The following is a 20188-nucleotide window of genomic DNA, read 5'->3' as shown; positions in this document are numbered from 1 at the left end:
GAGAATTTTTTTTCTGTATCTGAGGCTGATAGGAAGAGGAAAAAAAAAAAAAAACCCAAACCCTTGAATTTGTGTAGCCAGCTAGTGAACTTGAACTTGTCAATGGAGTTGGGAATTCGGCATGAAAATACTCTTAAGGAAAAAAGCTCAAGGCATAAGAAACAACAGCAATAATTATTATTATTATTATTTATTTATTTATTTATTACTCTCAGAGAGCCCAGCAAGCTACCGAGAGTATCCCACCTGCATGGCAGAGCCTGGCAAGCTACCTGTGGCGTATCTGATATGCCAAAAACAGTAACAACAAGTCTCACAATGGAGACGTTACTGGTGCCTGCTCGAGCAAATGGATGAACAATGGGACTAGAGGGCTACGCAGTGATACTTATGGGTAAAAGCACAGTGAGGTGGTTCTGGCCACTGATGCCCCACACAGACCCTGCGTGCTGGGCGCACTTCAGCCACATTGCTGGTGGTCCCAAGTGAGGGGCTAGAAGTGGAAGGTCCTGAAAGCAACTTCACTTGGAGGGATGAATAGACTATTGTTATTGTTTTTATTGTTGTTGTTATTATTATTGTTATTATTGTTATTATTATTATTATTATTATTATTAAATAACCATGAGCAGGACTGGAGCAATAGAATAGCACAGCGGTAGGGCATTCGCCTTTCATGCGGCCGACCTGTGTTCGATTCCTCCGCCCCTCTCGGAGAGCCCAGCAAGCTACCGAGAGTATCGCACCCACACGGCAAAGCCTGGCAAGCTCCCCGTGGCGTATTGGATATGCCAAAAACAGTAACATATAAGTCTCACAATGAGAGACGTTACTGGTGCCTGCTCAGACAAATCAATGATCAACGGGACAACAGTGACAATGAACCATGAGCAGTACAGTACTGAAAGGGTATCATTCATATCACTTTGCCTCCTTTCAGCACTCTGTTCTTGTCTACGGTGATCATTTCCAAATATTGTCGTAGCGGTCACTTCTCTGTTCTGCCTGTCCTCTCCCCTCACTTGTGGCGGCTTCCAGGTGTAGGCCAGTTCTCCTGGCCCTCGGGAGAACTGTGTTTAGAGCAGTGGGAGCTTTACAGAAAACTGAGCCGGTCACACAGCATTCTCCTTTCCAAGCCCTCATCCTTCTGCCTCCGTGGCCTCCAGTCTTTGGCATTTTTGGTGGCACTCTTGATGGACCATGAATTAATGCTGTTGATACATTCAAGGGCCATAATTTACATCCAGGCTCAGGCCTCACACTGTGCTGTTGGTCTTGACAAATGCACATGCCTTGTACCTTCATTGTAGTCTCACACCGAACACACACACACATATGCACACACTTGCACACACATACACACATATACATGCATGCACACATACATGCATACATACACATGTACACATACAAACACACACATGCATCCATGTTCCTACCCCACTAGCGCCCATCTCCCTGCTGACTTTGGCTTGTGGTACCCTGGGCCTGCGTTGACTCTTGCCCCCAAGGCCCAACCAAAGTGTCAATCCTCAGGGCGTCTCGCCCCTGTACTCCCTCCCTCCCTCCCCCAGTCAGCGCTTGGCTCCCCTGCCCTGCTCAGCTTACAGAGCTGCAGTTCTGTGGATGACTCATGTCTGTCACCAGCCTGCAGCGACTGTGGTCCAGGGAGGCCCCCCACGTCCCCAGTGCCCATCTCCTGCTCCGTCCCGGCATCCCTCACACCAGTTACTGATGTGATGTATTAAGCCGCCCTTCAGATCCGCCTCCTCCACCGCATGACATGAACAGCCTCACTCCTGGCCTTTTTTCCTCGAGTGCTCACGAGCCAACGCTCTGCCTTTCAGGGCCACGAGGAATCTCTAGGAAATGGAACCATGGCTTCTAGGACTCCACTGGAAATCTGCATCAGAAGAAATAGGAGCACAATTCAAGAGCAAGATTAATTTTTATTTCACACTGGAGTGTCCTTGGTTTTTTGTCGTTGTTGTTGTTACACTGCGATGCAGTGATTCTTTGTCTGGAGTTACTGCTTAGAATTACTAGAATTTTTTCTTTTCTTCCGAGCCTTAGAGGAAGCATTGGCATTTCCAGCCTTTTGGAGGTCAAGCTTCTTTCTTCGTTTTCTTTCCGAAGCCGTCGGGTGTTGCGCTGGTCTTGGTCCGGGTCTGCGGTGCGCGATCACGTGGCGTTCAGCCATGCGTCCTCATTGGTTGCTTCATCACTTGCTTCTCTCTTCGGAGGTATCACTCCCAGCAGTGGCCACGACGGGCTCTGTAGTGCGTGGGGCATGTGCCCTGGGCTCCGCAGGGTTGGGTGCCAGCAGGGCCAACCCAAGCGGTGCTGGGGGCTGAGGGGGGCATGTGGTCCCAGGAACCAGGCCAAACTGGGGGCTTCCACATGTGGGGCATGAAGGTGCGACTCCAGCTGTATAAGCTATCTCCTGACCTGCCTCCCCTTTTCATAGCTACCTACTGCATTTCCATTCTCCGTATGCGCGTGCGTGTGTGTGTGCTTGCGTGTGTGTGTGTGTGTGTGTGTGTGTGTGTGTCTGTAAATGTTGTTACAAAAGCAAGCATCTTGCTGGGTTTCGTAGGTCTTACTTTCCCTTGGTAAAATGCCCTATTGTGTCCTGGGTCTGCGTTGCAGCTGTGTTTCTCTGCCTGTGTCAGCCACACCTTGGTGCTGCATCCACACGTTTCCTGCTCCGTCTTCCAATGGCGGGCACCGAGTTCAACTGTATTTTATATTGTACTGAAAACAATTCAGTGTGCCGCTCCTATAGTGCTCGGAGCCTCTCCTGTCAGTACGTGACCTGCCATCCTAGATGTGACACGCAGGCGTGCTCGGAGATGCAGTGCTGAAGGGCAGGGAGAATTGTATTTTGTGGCTCAGTCACAAAGCAAAACAAAAATTATTGTTATTATTATTATTATTATTATTATTATTAGTGGGGAACCATACTCACCTGTGCTCAGGGTTTACTCCTGCCTCTGTGCTCAGGGAATTACTCCTAGCAGTGCTCAAGGGTGCCGGGAATTATGGGAGATAATGTACATCAGGTAAGTTACTTGCCTTGCATGTGGCCAACCTGGGTTTGATTCCTGGCTTCCCAATTGTTTCCCAGAGCATCACCAGGAATAATTCCAGAGTGCAGAGCCAGGAGTAACCCTTGAGTATCATCAAGTATGCCCCCAAAAAACTGGGGTTTGGTTGCAGAGTGATAATACTGCAAGTAAGATATTTGTCTTGCACACAGCCAACCCAGATTCCATTTCTGACATCCCATATGGTCCTTCAAGCCTTCCAGGACTAATCCCTGAGCACAGAGTCAGGATTAAGCCCTAAGCACCCCTGGGTGTGATCCCAAAACAACAGTAAAAGGCAGGGGAGGGAGGCTAGTGATCAAATATGGTTCAGATGCATGTAAGGCAAACAACTTTCCCATTGTAATATCTCTCTGGTACCCAAAACAATGGTGAAATAAAAATCTTTGTGTTTGACTATATTTAAACCCTTCCAGTTAAATCTGTTCCTCTGATTGAATATCCCATAGAAATAGACATATGCGTTGTATAGATAGTGAAAGTCTGAATAAACCACTATGGAATAGAGAGAACTGTTTTCCTAAAAATCCTTTTAGCTAAAAACACAGAAGGTCTGGGGCTGGAGTGATAGCACAGCGGGTAGGGTGTTTGCCTTGCACGCGGCCGACCTGGGTTCCATTCCCGGCATCCCATATCGGGGGCTACTCCTGGCTTGGTGCGCTCTCCTGGGAGTGCTCAGGACCACCAGGGTGCTACCCGGACCTCCTCCGTGCAAAGCATGTGCCTTATCGCCCTGAGGCATCTCCCTGGCCCAAAACCGCTTGACCAAGGACTTGTCAAGGGCCCTGGAATTGTGCACTCCATCACACCGCAACCTCTCCAGGGGGAAACGGGTCAGTGTGCAGGGGGCAGGCGTGGGCGGGACGCCTAAACCAACCCAGGTGATCTCTGTGGTCCCAGATGCATCTGATCTCTGCAAGCGTCATCGTTCTCACTGGGCAAAGTCATGATTTCTGCTGGTGAAGGATGGCTGGGAGCAAGTCAGGCAGAGGTGATAACGCTACCAAAAAATTGGATGAAGCGGGACGGCCCGTCAGGGGTAGTGAGTGCGGGCAGGGCTTGGGCGCCTGCACTTGGCTTGGCATTTCCCTCCTCCTCCTAATGACCGCTCCTTCTTCTCGGCCGCAGGGGAAGCACAGCTTGCGCGTGGACACTGGACTCGAAGGCTCCTGGTGTGGCCTCATTCCTGTGGGACAGCCGTGCAACCGGGTCACGACAACGGGCCTCAAGTGGAACCTCAGTGAGTCAGATCCCTTACGCAAGGGGTGATATTTTCTTCCTTCCTTCCTTTATTTATTTGTTCGTGAAAGGCGTGGCTGGGGTGGGGGCAGGGGCGGGGGTGGAGAGGGAACCTGGGAACACTGGTGGATGGAAGTTGGCCCCAGTGGAAGGATTGGTGGTGAATGATGGGGTGCCTAAAATGCAGCTCTCAGTAGCTTTGTAAATCGTGGCTGTTTAATAAAAATTTTTTGAAGAAAATGAAAATGGGAGGGTTTAGGGAGGGGGCCAAGGAAGGGGGGAGCCAGGTGGTAGTTTGAGATCAGAGAGAAAGGGTCCATTTTCCCTTCTTTTATTTTAATTTTTTTTTATTATTTTAATAAAATTGCTGGACTAGAGCGATTCACGTGGCCGACCCGGGTTCGGTTCCTCCCTCTCTCTTGGAGAGCCAGGCAAGCTACTGAGAATATCCCGCCTACCTGGCAAGCTGCCAGTGGGGTATTGAATATGCCAAAAACAGTAACAAGTCTCACGATGGAGATGTTACTGTTGCCCGCTCGAGCAAATCGATGAAAATAAAATTGCTCACAATCTATTACATTCAATATTCCAACGCCAGTTCCACCACCTAAATTACACCTTCCAACCACCAGTAGTTCAAATTTTCCCTAGCACCACCCAGCCTGCCCCAATAGCAGGCCCTCCATAATTTATTTTGTATTGCTCATTATGAATAATTCGTTAAAAAATGATCAAGAGAAGTTTCCTTAGAGGAAAGTGTGTGAAGACTGTTGTGTATCAGCCGGGGGCCATTAAGCTCTTGTATGAGAGATTACCGACGTGTCGTTACAGGTTGAGGCTTGTGTGCTCATATTTTTCTACTTTACATTCCGCCCAGTGTGGCGTGCTGCTACTGGTCCGTCAGTGGTGTAGAGTGTCATTTTTCCTTCTTTTAAAATCAAGTCTCTTTCTTTCGTCCCTGGGTGTAGAGTTGCCATATCATATGGCGACTGTCTTGTTCACTTTTCAAGGAGCGCCAGCCGTTTTCCAAAGACGCTGCACCATTGCACACTCCCACCAGTGACCTCTGGCAGTTCTGCCCCATCTCCACACTCACGCTTTGTCTTGCCGTGACTTTTTTCTTTCAAAAAGGTTTTCCATCCTCATGGTAAAGTGAGACCCCACTGTGGGTGTCCACCTGCTTTCTCCTGGTGACTGACAGCGTCAAACATCTTTAAAAGTGCCCGGGGGCCATTTGTGTATTTTCTTTGGAGATATGCTTTCAGGTAGCTCCTCTGTATTTTAATTGAATTTTTCCTCCCTGTTTACATGAATTATAAGATCTCCTATCTAGTCTAAATATAAGACTTCTGTCAGGTATGCCTGTGGTTTGCAAATATTTCCTGTCTTACCTTCTAATTTTCTGAAATTTCATGAACTCAATTTACTAATTTAATTTTTATGAAGTCTGGGGCTGTTTTTTTTTTTTGGGGGGGAGGTCTGGTGTTATAGCTAAGAGTTTTTTGCCCAACCTCCCACTCGACATTTTTTTTGTACTTGAAACCTCCTTTACTTTTCCGGAGAAATGTAGCTAATTAAAGTAGCAAGTTCTTCTCCGAGTCAAACCTCTGAGACTTTGTAAGATTAGATGCGGTTATTAAATTTTAAAATGTTTTCCAGTGCTTGTTAACTGTATGAGGTCCTAGTTATACTAAAACCATCTGATTTGAAAGTAAAAAAGGAGAAAGGAAACCCGGTGATTACGGAAGAAACCGTGGACATTGGGACCGGAATCCACTCTAATCTGCAAGAACAGGAATTCAATCAAAGGACTCTGATTGAATGTCACAGAGATTATCTCTGGTCTGACCAATGCCTCTGGGGTTGTAAGAAGGAACATATGGAGCCCCGTCATTCTTTCATAACATGGACAGCTTTTAGCTTCCCCAAAGGAAATAAATATTTCAAGAAGTAAATAATTTGAACATAAAAAATGATATTTTAAAAGTGGCCTTTTTGTGAGCCACTGCTGAAACATTTAGGGGGAAACTAGGAATATTTTGAAGCAGGTGTCTGGAGAGCTCATGAGAATTTGAAAGGATGCTGAGAACCCAGCTATTTCAGCAAGCAGAGACAAGTGACAGGCTTTGAAGCCGTTTAGCTGAGTCTGACAGGCACTGCCATTAGAAGCTTTGGAGAGGAGCATTCCAGCCGAAAATGATGGTTTTACTTCTCGGCCCCCACGTGCCACAGGAGCCCGAGGAGACGGAACCCAAATCTCGCCAGTGCCTCCTTTAACCAGGACTGGTAGCAAGGCAGAAGGAACCTCTAGCAAAGAAAGAGTGATAGTACTATACTATCGCTGGAGCGATAGATAGTACAGCACGTAGGGCTGTTTGCCTTGCATGCGGCCAACCGGTTCGATTCCCAGCATCCCATATGGTGCCCCAAGCACCACCGGGCGTAATTCCTGAGTCCAACACCAGGAGTAGTCCCTGTGCATCGCCGGGTGTGACCAAAAAGCAAAAAAGAAAAGAAAAAGGAAAAAGAAAGAGTGAACGGGGTTGGAGGTTGGTGATCTGGGATTCTCTCAGCTCCAACTTAAACTCGAAGGAAGGATTGGACTCGATTCGGGGTTCTTGAAGAACATCCTTCGCAAATCCGAATCCATCCATCTAGTGGATTGACTGGAGGTGGGGCTCCTGGGCGCAGGGCAGCGTGAGACACCAGGAAGGGTCCATGGGTCAGTGTTACCTTTTGTGTTTAGGTCTTTCCTTTCATCTGAAATCAAAGGTGCTGTATGTTGTGAGTTCAGGATCTGCATTTTCCCTAGCTAAAACTTGCCTTAGTGTCATTTATCGTCATTTATGCCTGTGATTGGCAGCTCACCATACATTGCCGTCTTTCTGGTAGCTTTTAGTGGATGTGTTAAGTTGCATAACACACACACACGCACACACATACATACACACCTCTTTACAAAAATTTTGAGGCAATTCCTGCATGTTTATTATTCTTCATGAATTTTAGCATTAGCTTGGCAAGTGTTCCATATGCATACTTCTGCTGTCATATTCACTGGAATTGTGTTTAATTTGTAGATGAATTTTGGGAGATTAGAAAAATTGGGGGATTTCCATATGAACTTGAGTCTTCCTTTTTATAAATATGTCTTATCTCTTTATTCACATAGACCTTGTCACTGCATTTAATAATATTAAAAATTTCTTTCTAAAGATCCTGAATATCTCAAACCTTTATTTTTAGAAATTTTCTATTTTAGGTGAAGTATGCATTTTCAAAGTTAATCTGCTGGACCTGTTGGTGGCATATAAACATACAATTGATTGTAGTTATGTATTATGTGCCAATACATTAGCCAGTTATTTAGCACCATCTCTTAAAGTGTGATTACAGATGTATTTGGATTTTCTCTACTGATTTTTGTCCACAACCAAAGTTTATTTCTTTGGTTTGTGAAAAAAAAATTGAATTACATTCAGTCATTAAATTATGACTGGAAAGATAGGTGTAGATTAAATTCTATATTTCTCAAAATATAAATAGCTTTTAATACATAAAATAATGATATTGCCCCACCTTCATTTATTTATTTATTTATTTATTTTTGCTTTTTAAGTTTTATTTAATGGTAGGTGAGATATGATTGTTACCATAAGGCAATCCAAGTATGAAATTTTAAAAACAATTAAGAATTTTTATTGGATCACTGTGAGATGCAGTTACAAACTTGCATGATTACTTTTCAGCCATACAATGCTCAAGCACCCTCCCTCCACCAGTGCTCTTTTTCCACCACCATTGTTTTTTTTAATTAATTTATTTTTTTAGCCAGAATCTGGAAAAAACCCAAGTGCCCTAGAACAGATGACTGGTTGAAGAAACTCTGGTACATCTATACAATGGAATACTATGCAGCTGTTAGAAAAAATGAGGTCATGAACTTTGCATATAAGTGGATCAACATGGACAGTATTATGTTAAGTGAAATGAGTCAGAAAGAGAGAGACAGACATAGCAAGATTGCACTCATCTGTGGAATATAGAATAACAGAGTAGGAGACTAACACCCAAGAATAGTAGAAATAAGTACCAGGAGGTTGACTCCATGGCTTGGAAGCTGGCCTCACATTCTGGGGAGAGGGCAGCTCAGATAGAGAAGGGAACACCAAGTAAAATGTGGTTGGAGGCCACGTGGGGGAAGGGTGATGCGTGCTGAATGTAGACTAGACACTGAACACAATGGCCACTCAACACCCTTATTGCAAACCACAACACCTAATTAGAGAGAGAGAACAAAAGGGAATACCCTGCCACAGTGGCAGGGTGGGGTGGGGGGAGATGGGATTGGGGGGGTGGGAGGGATGCTGGGTTTATTGTGGTGGAGAATGGGCACTGGTGAAGGGATGGGTTCTCGAACTTTGTATGAGGGAACATGAGCACGAAAATGTATAAATCTGTAACTGTACCCTCACGGTGACTCACTAATTAAAAAAATTAATTTCTTAAAAATTTATTTTTTTAAATTTTATTTTATTGAATCAGCGTGACAAAAGTTACAAAGCTTTCAGGTTTAAGTCTCAGTCATATAATGATCAACCCCCCATCCCTTCACCAGTGCACCTGTTTCACCACCAAGAACCCCAATATACCCCCCTCCCACCCCATCCCTCCACCTGAGTGGCTAATGATCTTCACTTTATTCTACACTTTGGATACATTCAATATTTCAACCGAGAACTGACTATTATTATTTGGAATTTTTCCCCAACAATCAAACCTGCTGAAAAGGCTTCATTTGATAGTTTGTTTTCCAATGCTGAGAATGAAGATTATAGGAGCTGTTGCGGCTGTGCGGTTTTGGATTTCTGTTGTTTTAGCTCAGTTCACAGTCTAGATGCATTTCTATAAGTCTCTGGGTGCCAGAATGGGTTAGTAGCCCTCCTGGATCATAGTCTTTAAGGAGCAGAGGGGCCGTGTCATGTGTGGCTGCTCCGGATCTCATCAGGGCCGAGGGCGTGCCGGTAACACCCCCATCCCATGATCTCTTGCGCATCACGTCACGACAAGCAAGTACCTCTGGGTTGTGAGTCCTAGAAAATGGTGGACGCCACGTGGGCGCTGCTGCTCCTGTCGCTGCTACCATCCCCATAGAGAGAAAGCGTTGGGAGAGAAAATCCTTTCCCTCCCCGGGCAGCATGTGGTCGTAGCTCAGCTCACAGTCTAGATGCATTTCTATAAGTCTCTGGGTGCCAAAATGGGTGAGTAGACCTCCCGGATCATAGTCTGTAAGGAGCAGAGGGGCTATGTCAAGCGTGGCTGCCCCGGATCTCATCTGGGCCAAGGCGTGTCCACCACCATTGTTCCCGGTGTCCACCCCACATGCATTTGAAACTTAACTGATAACTGGTTCTCCCTGGGAGATGCAGATCAAAATAACAATGAGATACCATCTCACACCACAGAGACTGGCCCACATCCAAAAGAACAAAAGCAACCTGTGTTGGCATGGATGTGGGGAGAAAGGGACTCTCCTTCACTGCTGGTGGGAATGCCTACTGGTTCAGCCCTTTTGGAAAACAGTATGGACGCATCTCAAAAAATTAGAAATCAAGCTCTCCTTTGACCCAGCAATACCACTTCTGGGAATGTATTTTGGAGAGGCAAAAAAAGTATGGTAAAATAACAACTGCACTTGTATGTTCATTGCCGCACTGTTTACAATAGCCAAAATCTGGAAAAAACCCGAGTGCCCAAGAACAAATGACTGGTTAAAGAAGCTTTGGTACATCTATACAATGGAATACTATGCAGCTATTAAAAAAGATGAAGTCATGAAATTTGCATATAAGTGGATCAACATGGGGAGTATCATGTTAAGTGAAATGAGTCAGAAACAAAGGGACAGACAAACATAGAAAGATTGCACTCATCTGTGGATTATAAAGCAACAGAATAGAAGACTAACACCAAGAATGGTAGAGATAAGGACCAGGAGCTCTGCCCTTCGTCTCGGAAGCGGCCTCACATGCTGGGTGAAAAGACAGCTCAGATAGAGAAGGGACCACTAAGTAAAGGGTGTCAGGAGGACCCACTCCGGTTAGGAGATACGAGTCGAAAGTAGACTATAGACCAAACCTGATGGCCACTCAATACCTCTATCGCAAACCACAGCCACCCAAAAGGAGAGAGAGAACAAAAGAGAATTCCCTGCTATAGAGGCTGGGGGGGAGGGAGGGCTCCTGGGATCATTGGTGATGGAGAGTTAGCACTGGTGGAGGGTGGGTACTCAATCATCGTATGACTGAAATGCAAACACGAACACTTGTAATTATGTAACTGTACCTCACGGTGGTTCACTAATTAAAAAAATTAAAAATTAAAAAAATAAATGATAACTGGTTGTCCTTTGAGCAGCTTTCATATTTCATTTAAGGAAGAGATGCATTTACCTCATGGATAACACCCCAGTCACTCTTGAGCCCAGAAAGTTAGAGGATTTCTTTTGAAAATTCAGTGTTAGGGGTTTAGTTAGATTAAAACTTTGGGAGGTTGAGTGGGACTCGGAGCAGTCTGGAAATCCTGCCTGCAGTCTCCTGCCTCCGTCATCGGGCTGGCCGAGACCCACCCCCACAGCCAACTAGAACTTGTCCTTTCTAAGGACATTCAGCTCAAGGGAACTGTGATCCATCCCGAGGAAGGAGAGAATGCAGCTCAAGGAACTGTGATCCAACCCGAGGAGGGAGAGAAAGCAACTCAAGGGAACTGTGATCCAACCCGAGGAGGGAGAGAAAGCAGCTCAAGGAACTGTGATCCAACCCGAGGAGGGAGAGAATGCAGCTCAAGGGAACTGTGATCCAGCCGGAGGAGGGAGAGAATGGGCAGGAAAACCACCCTCACCTCCACTCCTCGGATCTCTCGTTCCCCGGCCTGGATTCCACAAGGGGCTTGCTCTGGGTTGCTAGTGGTCAGGTGGATGCTTTCTCACAGACAGTTTCTCTTGAGCACAGTCTGCTCCTTAGGCCCGAACCTCTCCTGGGAGTTGCTCCAGTCTGAACGGGCTGTGTTTACCTGTGACCTTTATTTGGTTCCAGTTGGTTTTCGTTTATTCCGATCATCCACGCCCTCATCCATTCTGCGAACTCTTAGCTCTCCACCTCTCCTCCCGCTCCCCTCTCCTCTTCCCTGTTACTCCTAACTCGAGCTGCAGCTGCAGTTCAGCCGGAGTCAGGCCTCTCCATTACTTTTCCTTCGTTATTCATTGCTGTCTGCCAGGGCTTTTAAATTGTCCTTTAAACTGTCCACTTCCACTGTTTCTCTTTGGCCACTGCTTTTTGTTGCCGTTTGTTTGTTTTGGGGGGTGCACATCCTGCGGTGCTGGGGGCTCACTCCTGCTCTGAGCTCATTCTGGCAGACGCATGGGACTCCCTGGGGTGCTGGGCATCCACCTGCCAGGCACACGCCCTCCCCACTGTGCGTCAGCCCCTCCTCGGCTATTTCTAAGCTGCTCTTTTCTTCACTGGGTTTTAAATTCCACTGAGTTTATGTTCCACTCACTTCTTGAAATTTCAAAACTTATTTTTAGACAGCTTCTTGTCCCAATATTTTAACATTATACTCAATAGAAAAAAACATTTAAGCAGATATTTTTAAATCTCCCCAATTTGGGTAAAGTATATAATGTGCTGATTTTTAACACCTCATCATTTACTTGGTATGATTTTTTTTCTGACAGGTTATAAAAATTAGTACATGTCCCATTGACTATGCTGGAACACAGGAACTTTTTTAATCTGATAATTTGAGTCTCGCATGTGCTCTAATTGATTACATTTATTTTTATTCCTAGTGTAGTACCTTTCCTCCTGTGCCTTGTATGATTTTCTACATACAGCTTTTATCTCTGAAAATGTTTAGATGCTTAGGTTGAATGTGCCATGCTAGATCAGATTTTAAAAATGCTTTTACTAGTGCCCCAAGATAAAGCATCCTGGAACAGAACAATTTCCTGTCCAGGTATAAGTTTTCTCTGAAGATTCAGCTGCTGTAAATTCAAGCCACCAGGAGTGTTTGGAGATGGTCTTAAATTTGTTTTTTTCTTCTGTCTCCACCAAAGATCATCGGGTCACGATTAGTTAAGTTTTCTTACTCGGAACCATTTCTTGTAGACTGGTATTTCCTTGCCTACCCTTGGTTTATGCAGAGGGTCGGATCTAGCCTTACCATATAGGGGCCCTGTGCCTTGACTCTTCACCCACATTTCTCTGAAAAGCTCATCTTGCAGTAATAAACCCCCAGTCGCTGCATGACCGACACTTTCCAATTCCTTCTACATGCCTTGACCTTGAAGGGATGCCAGGCAGGCTGCCTCATTGCTGGTGGACATCTCCCACATATTCACACTCGTGGCGTTGGTTTAACAGGGCAAGGACAGGAGGGACCAGAGAAGGCCGTGGGGGACCAGTCACGGTGGGGATTAACACCTCACGGGATTTCCCAGGAACAGTAATTATGAATGGAGCGGGCTCCATCGACTCTAACTCGGGGAAACACATAAAAACCCTGTCATTAAAACCATCCCAAGATTCATGTTTTTCCACTTTAAGCAAATCTGAATTCTGGACTTCCTCTTGATTTTGAATCTCCTAGTAGAGCCATTGCAATAGCCGGGACCCTGTACCGTCTCAGCTCTTTTCAGAAATCAGAACGCCAGCTTCAGTCTCCTTCTGCATAATCTCGTCATTCTCTGTAGCTGGTATGGTGCTCTCCATACCTCAGGGTCAAAAATTGTCCGTAAGGTTTTTATCTTTCAGAATCTACCCTCTGAGGGAGACTTCCTTTGAGCCATCGACCAATGGGAGTTAATAACTTGAAGTCAGCTTCTTCCTGATACCTCGGGTTAACTGAGCAGCTTGACAGGCAAAGTAACATCTGTGTACAGTTAGGCATTGAGAAGAGGCTGACATAATCACTTGTATCACTTGTAGTCCTGTTGATCTTTGATTTGCTCAAGTGGGCGCCAGTAACGTCTCCGTTTGTCCCTGTCGAGAGCTAGTGTAGCCCAATGATACCTGCTGGCTCCAGGAGCAGAAAGAGCCTCAAATCATTCACTCAGAGATTTGATGAAGAAATCTGACCATCTAGTTGGTGGGCGGCCACGAGGTCTTCTGATGTCCCGTGGAATCCAGTCAGTAACAGCTCTAGTCCAATGGTCGTCTCTGAATCGCATTACATGACCGGCCCATCTGATTTTTGATGCCTTGGCAAACAAGACAGCATCCCTGATTTTTGACCGTCGACGGAGGTCAGAACTCTGGATTCCTTCTCTCACCTGAGTGAGACATGATATTCCCAGCATAGCTCTTTCGATTCCTCTTTGGGATACCCTAGTAGCATTCTCATCCTGTTTGTATAGGGCCCAGGTGACATAATCATCACAGATAAATAACGTTATCATGCAGAGCCTCAGACTTAACTTCTTTCTAAGACCCTTGGAATAATTTTAGGTTCGCAGCATTTTGGGGTGAAGAGGACACAGATTTCTCCTATTCCTGCTGGCCCCACGGTCACCTCCCCTCCCCGCTTTTCAGCATCTCCCGCCACAGTAGCACTTGAGAACTGCACACACGGGCACCCTGAACCCCCCAAACTCCGCAGTTCACACCCAGGGTCACTGTTGGTGCTGCACATGCCAGGGAGGATGTTTAATGTCATTTATCTGTGACGATTATGTCAGCCTCTTCTCAACTTTGAAAAAAATCTCCTGTTCTTAGCTTATTTACCTCCCAAACCCCCACCGAACACAAGCCCTTTTTATACGGTCTTTCATATGTGAGCCTCTTTAGAAGGGCCATGCGTTTAGAGCTAGGTGACTTCATTTGTCTTTGTCACTGTGTAACATGTACTTCAGTGCCCTCCAAAGCTGTGTGGCTTGATGGCTATTGTTTAACACTACGCAATGGATTAAGAGGGTTCAACAAACAATACCGTCATCGGGATATGCATGTTAATCCCAGTGGCTATCTTGGTTGATTCCGATTTTTGGCAACAATGTATAAATGCAGCAGCTCTAACATCTGGATGTGCAGGTTTCTGTGTGGACCACAGTGTCCCGTATCTTGGAGTAAGAACCATGTAGCACAGCAGCTGGGTCTTCAGATAAGTGTGTCTTTGGTTTTAAAAGAAATTCCCAGGAATCCAAAAGATAGTGCAGCAGGCAGGACTCATACCTTGCGCATGCCTAAGCCCAGCTCTGATCCCCAGTACCCCATGTCATCCCCTAAGTACTGCCAGGTGACTCCTGAGCACTGAAGCAGGAGTAAGCACTTCATGTTCCAGGCCACGCCCTTTCTCATCAAGATGTAGTCGGATCACTCTGTACCTTTATTTGTGTTTCCCTGTGACACAGGTAGATCCTCTCTGTGTATGTTTAATTTTTATCTGTGTCTTCTATGAGATCGTTAAAGCCTTGGACTATTTTTCGTGGGATTGTTGGGCTTTCTCTTCAGAGTTAAGAGCTTCTGTATCTTTGGGATGGTCCCTTATCAGATGTGTCCTTGGCTGATGTCTTCTCCCAGGACGTGACTTGTCCTGTCATTCTCTGGACACTTCCCTTTCACTAAGGATGCGCCCAAACATTGTGTTATCCATTAGAGGGACAGTGAACTTTATTGACATAATTTAGCCTTTAATTGTATAGACTCCCTGATAAGTAGCAGGACCAGTTTGCTTTTCCAACCCGGGTCTCCCTTGAACACGTGTCTGCTTTGTTTCTGTGTGCATTTGCCCGCTCGCTCTCGACTCTGGACAAGCCCGACTTCTCTCCCGAACACGACCTTCTCCCCGCCTCTCCCCTCCCACCTTTCTAAGTTTCAATAAAAACAATCTTGCTTCACCATAAAAAAATAAAATAAAAGACAATATATTCTGTATAGCTGTAATATTTTCAGGAAAATAAGATGTTTTTCAATAAGGATGAGAAGAGTAAGCACAGTTATAATAGTCCCAAGATATTTTGAATTTCATTTTTAAGCCTTTAATCGTACTAATATGATCTGCAACTAACCCCATATTTTTAAGAGAAGATAAGGGCCGCTCAAAACTCATTAGTGATTTGCCAGTATTTATAGCACTGTGGATTGATGCACTTAAAATGGGATGAGAAGCCTTTGGTATTATTTTCCATGCTTCCTATTAGTAAATAAAATCACTTTCCATGATATAAAATAAGGGTTTTTAATCACTCAAATGTGCTCAGAATAAAAAGAAGAAAATTAGAAGAAGAGAACTATAAATGTGAGAAGTACTGTAGCTAGGAAATGCCGTATGATACTAGGGAATGGAAAGTAATTAGGAACAAAGGATATAAAATTCAAGATCGCTGCCCGAGTGAGGTACGTTGTACCATAAGCACAGACAGCTGGGTTTGATCGCTGAGCACAGGACCAGGAGGAAGCCCTGAGCACAGCAGGGCGTGTCCCAGAAAAAGAAAATCGAGTGGGACAGAAGTATGAAAAGAAATGTCAACTTCCCAACGCTTTTGATTGAGAAAATTGTCAATTGGAGTTACCCTCCCCTTGCCCCGCCTTCTTATTTATAACAGTTACGTTGAGTTTAAAATAATGTTTTCATTTTTCTTTCTGGTGTGGCTTGTCAGTGATGTATTAAAAACAAATGAAAGAGTAAAATAATGTCATGGCATTGCCTGAAAAATACTCACGCTCCTGTCTCCTAACCTAAGTGAGAAAGTAAAGAAAATTACGAGAAGACTGTTTGAAAAGTTTTTTCATGTCTGTGGAAGTTTTTTTTTTTTTTTTGCTTTTTGGGTCACACCTGGCGATGCACAGGTGTTACTCCTGGCTCTGCACTCAGGAATCACTCCTGGCGGTGCTCAGGGGACCATATGGGATGCTGGGAATCGAACCCGGGTCGGCCGAGTGCAAGGCAAACGCCCTACCCTCTGTGCTATTGCTTCAGCCCCTGTGGAAGTTAATTTGTAATTAGTGTCTGAAGGCACCATGAACATGCATGAGGTCTTGGTCAGGATCACCGTATGCCAGTCTCAGGAGAAATTTCGAAGCTCTCCGGGTACATGTGGTCGGCCCCGGAATGCGCCCAGCATGTGGTTTGCACAGGCGAGACCAGGGTCTCCATACCTGGCACCCGAAACAAACAAAGTTCATACCAGTGATGCAGTTTCAGTCCCTCTGACTTCACTAAAGCCGGTGATTCTAGTCTGACTCACGACCGAACCGCATTAGCACCCACTCACTTCACACTTGTGATGCAGTGCTCTTCAGACATGAAATGCTGCATAGTTTTCAGTATCATTGTTGCTCTTTTTATTACTGATTTTCCAGCACAGTTCTTTCAAAACTGACGCGGTCTGAGCAGAGAGATGGCCCAGGGGTGAAGATGTGCACCTGGCCTGTAGTCAGCCCCATCCTGCCTCCAGCACCTTTTGCATAGGGGCTCCCAGGCCCCACCAGGGGAACCCCTGAGAACAGAGCCAGGAATAGCCCCTGAGCAGTACCAAGCATGACCCAAAACAATCAAAAGAGAAAAAAACTGAAGCACCCCATGACTATGGCATCATTGTTTCCTTCCTGAATCAAGAATGATAGATTTTTTTATTTATTTTTATTTTTTTTATTTTTTTGCTTTTTGGGTCACACCTGGCGATGCACAGGGGTTACTCCTGGCTCTGCACTCAGGAATTACTCCTGGCGGTGCTCAGGGGACCATATGGGATGCTGAGAATTGAGCCTGGGTTGGCCGCATGCAAGGCAAACGCCCCATCCGCTGGGCTATCGCTCCAGCCCCTTTTTAAAAATTTTCATTGGTTTGAGGACCCCACCTGGCAGTGCTCAGGGCTTACTCCGGGCTCTGAGCTCAGAGCTCACTCCCGGTGGGGTTTGGAGGATCGTACTGGCTGCCAGGGATTGAATGCAGATAGCTCTGTACCATCTTGCCGACCAGGAGAATGATTCCTTATACCTTAATTCCTCATGAATGACTGATCCACTTTCAATAGAGTTAATATTCCTCTAAAATGTATGCATCAAAGCATGGCTTAGAGTTCAAGGGAAATGATAAGGATGATTTTATTTTCCCCCCAGTCTTTTCCCAAGGAAGATTGAAGTTCAAGTTCTCCATGCCCAAGCCATGTTCTCTAATGTACAGATTAGTGAAATGATTTCTTTTTCAGCATCTAAGACTTATTATTATTTTAATACTGAGAAAAAAAAATGCTACTCATAATTGCAGAGAGGTGGGAGAATATACAATAGAACTAGTAAAATTATTTATAGAACTAATAAAATACGGTAGCTCACATAGCGTAGAAATTTAAGCCATGCGCATGGACTTGCCACTCTTAATCCTTTGAAAAATTGTGAAAGCCTTTGAAATAGACAGGGGGGTTCCTACCTATTTGTCAGTAGATTGTTAGACCTTATCTGGGGCCTATCTAGGGTCACCCAGTTCCATAGCACATTTAGTATTTCATTGTCCGTGATAATTTTGCAGTTCTATGGAGTTAGCAGTTATCTGATAAAGGGGTGATCATAAAGCAAATGATTCCTATTCACATAATCTATGGATTTTTTTGTTCTGTGAAAACACAATGGATTATCACCCTGTAAAAATGGCCAATTTTCCATCTAGTATCAAATCCTTTTCAGCATTCCTGATTGTCTGCACATCTGTCCTTTTCCATCTTCTTTGAATCAGTTTTTTGTGCACCTTTTACTGATTTTTCCTCATTAATTCATGAATTAAATGAAGCCTTTGGTGTGTTCATCTGATATCGATCTGAGGCATTATTTTAGCCTTTATAAAAAGTGTTCTTCAGCAAACCAAATTGTAATCACCTCTGATCTTTAAGATGACAAGCTGTCATGGTCTTTTACAAAAATGTATAATATGGGAGCCAGAGAGAGCATATAGCAGGCAGTATGGTCACCTTATACAGGTTCAACCCCCCAGCCCTGCCAAGAGTGATTCCTGAGCACAGAGCCAAGAGTAACCCCTGAGCATAACTGGGTATGGTCCAAAAATGAAAAAAAAAAACCCATAAAATGTATATCATCTTATTGCAACCCACATCTGGCTATGAGAAGTGGGTAGATAGCACCCAGAACAAAGTTTGGTGATGTCACTGTCATATTTGTCTCATGAGACAAGGTCTCTCAAATTGCTGTTGTGTGCGGTCTCTCTGGGAACCACAGATGCCAAAGGGATCAGACCTCCTCCTCCTCCTCCTCCTCCTCCTCTTCTCCTCCTCCTCCTCTTCCTCCTCCTCCTCCTCTTCCTCCTCCTCCTCCTCCTCCTCCTCCTCCTCCTTCTTTTTTTTTTGTGAAATTTTAGTGCTGACACTTGTGCTGGAGTTTCTCATTAGTAAGTGATAAATCACAAAGTTCATATTTTTAGTTGCTTGCCCCATAAAACTAAATATTGACATTTTTATATAGGTTTTCTAATATTTACTTTCATTTTTAAAATCTCCCTCATTATCTTTTTTTTTAAAATTGTAATGAATCAAACCTTCTAAGATCTTCCAGGAGACAAGAGCAGATTCTAGGATTAGAGATCTAAGGAGGAAATGATACTTCATTTGTAAAAAGAGTTTTATGGAGATGTCAGGCACATAGTGTCAGATTCGTTCACTTTGCTTGTGCTCTTCAGTTGTTTCGCTGTATTCAGGGATCCCATCGCCAGATTCAGACTGGAGCGGATGGAAGGGAAAAACATTCCTTTTCAGTTGCCGTTGCTACATTCTCTTTCACGATCCCCACCCCTTCATCCCAGCCTAAACCCACACTAACTTCTGTCTGTGCTTCTCTGTTCGAGACTTTGCTATAAATGGAAGTACATGATATCTGGAGTTTTGTGCTGGCTTCATTACCTTAGCATTACAATTTCAAGGTTCATCCTGGTAGAATTTATCAGTATTTCTTTTCTCTTTATAGACAGTGGTTTTCTTTCTAGATCTGTTACATCTCCTTCATTTGCTCATTAGTGAACATTAGATCGTCTCTTTTGTTAGTTGAGATAATACTTCCATAAACAGTCATGCACAAGTTTCTGTGTGGGCAGGATAGCTTTAGGCAGCCAGTGGGAACCGGCATTCTCAGCTGGTTTCGATTTTATATTTGGTTTCGACCTAAATCTTTAAGTCAGATCCATTTTTACTGAGGTTATTTTTTTTCTTGAATTGTAACAGTTCTTTATATATGCTCGATACATGTCCTTTACCTAATATATAAATTATAAGTGTTTTCTCATTCTGTTTCCCTTTAAAGTATTCTATTATTGGGGGGCGGGGGGATAGAGAGGCCACACCCAGCACTGCTCAGGGCTCACTCCTGGCAGTGTGCTCAGATGTCACACCTAGCAGTGCTCAGGGAATCACTGTACACTTTCACGGATGAAACCCAGTTTAGCCGAGTACAAGGCAGGCATCTTACCACTCTGCTATCTTTCCGATCAGAATTCTGCTCTATCCCCAGATTGTTCAGTGTTTGGGGGTTTCTTTTCTTCCCATCATTAAAGACTCAGATCTTCCTGTCATTTCTTGTCTATTGAGATGATCGTGTGTTTTCATGTGTGTGTGAGTGTGGGTGTATGTACGGGTGTGTTAGTACTATTGATTTCATGTATTACATTCATGTTCTCTAAGTTGTGAAATGAAGCCTTCAGATCTGGGATAAGTTCTTTTTTGGTCAGGGCATATGTTTTTATTTTTCATACGTTATTGAGTTCAGATTCCAAGCGTTTTGTTGAGGATTTGTCTCACCTTCTTCTCAGGGGATAGTGTCTTATTACAAGCTTCTCTTATGAAG

General features: G+C 44.6%; 1 protein-coding gene across 4 annotated transcripts in view; it reads left to right on the top strand.

Annotated features, from left to right (window-relative positions):
- TPK1 (thiamin pyrophosphokinase 1) overlaps positions 1-20188 on the top strand; it is a 402680-nt gene that overhangs the window by 284316 nt on the left and 98176 nt on the right. For all 4 annotated transcript variants that reach the window (XM_055121622.1, XM_055121633.1, XM_055121628.1 and 1 more), the window contains one exon: positions 4236-4347. In XM_055121622.1, the coding sequence (XP_054977597.1) occupies positions 4236-4347 (112 nt within the window). The remainder of the gene's footprint in view (positions 1-4235; positions 4348-20188) is intronic.

This window comes from Sorex araneus, chromosome 1 (assembly GCF_027595985.1).
Source record: "Sorex araneus isolate mSorAra2 chromosome 1, mSorAra2.pri, whole genome shotgun sequence".
NCBI lineage: Eukaryota > Metazoa > Chordata > Mammalia > Eulipotyphla > Soricidae > Sorex > Sorex araneus.
This window is presented reverse-complemented; position numbering and strand designations above follow the sequence as displayed.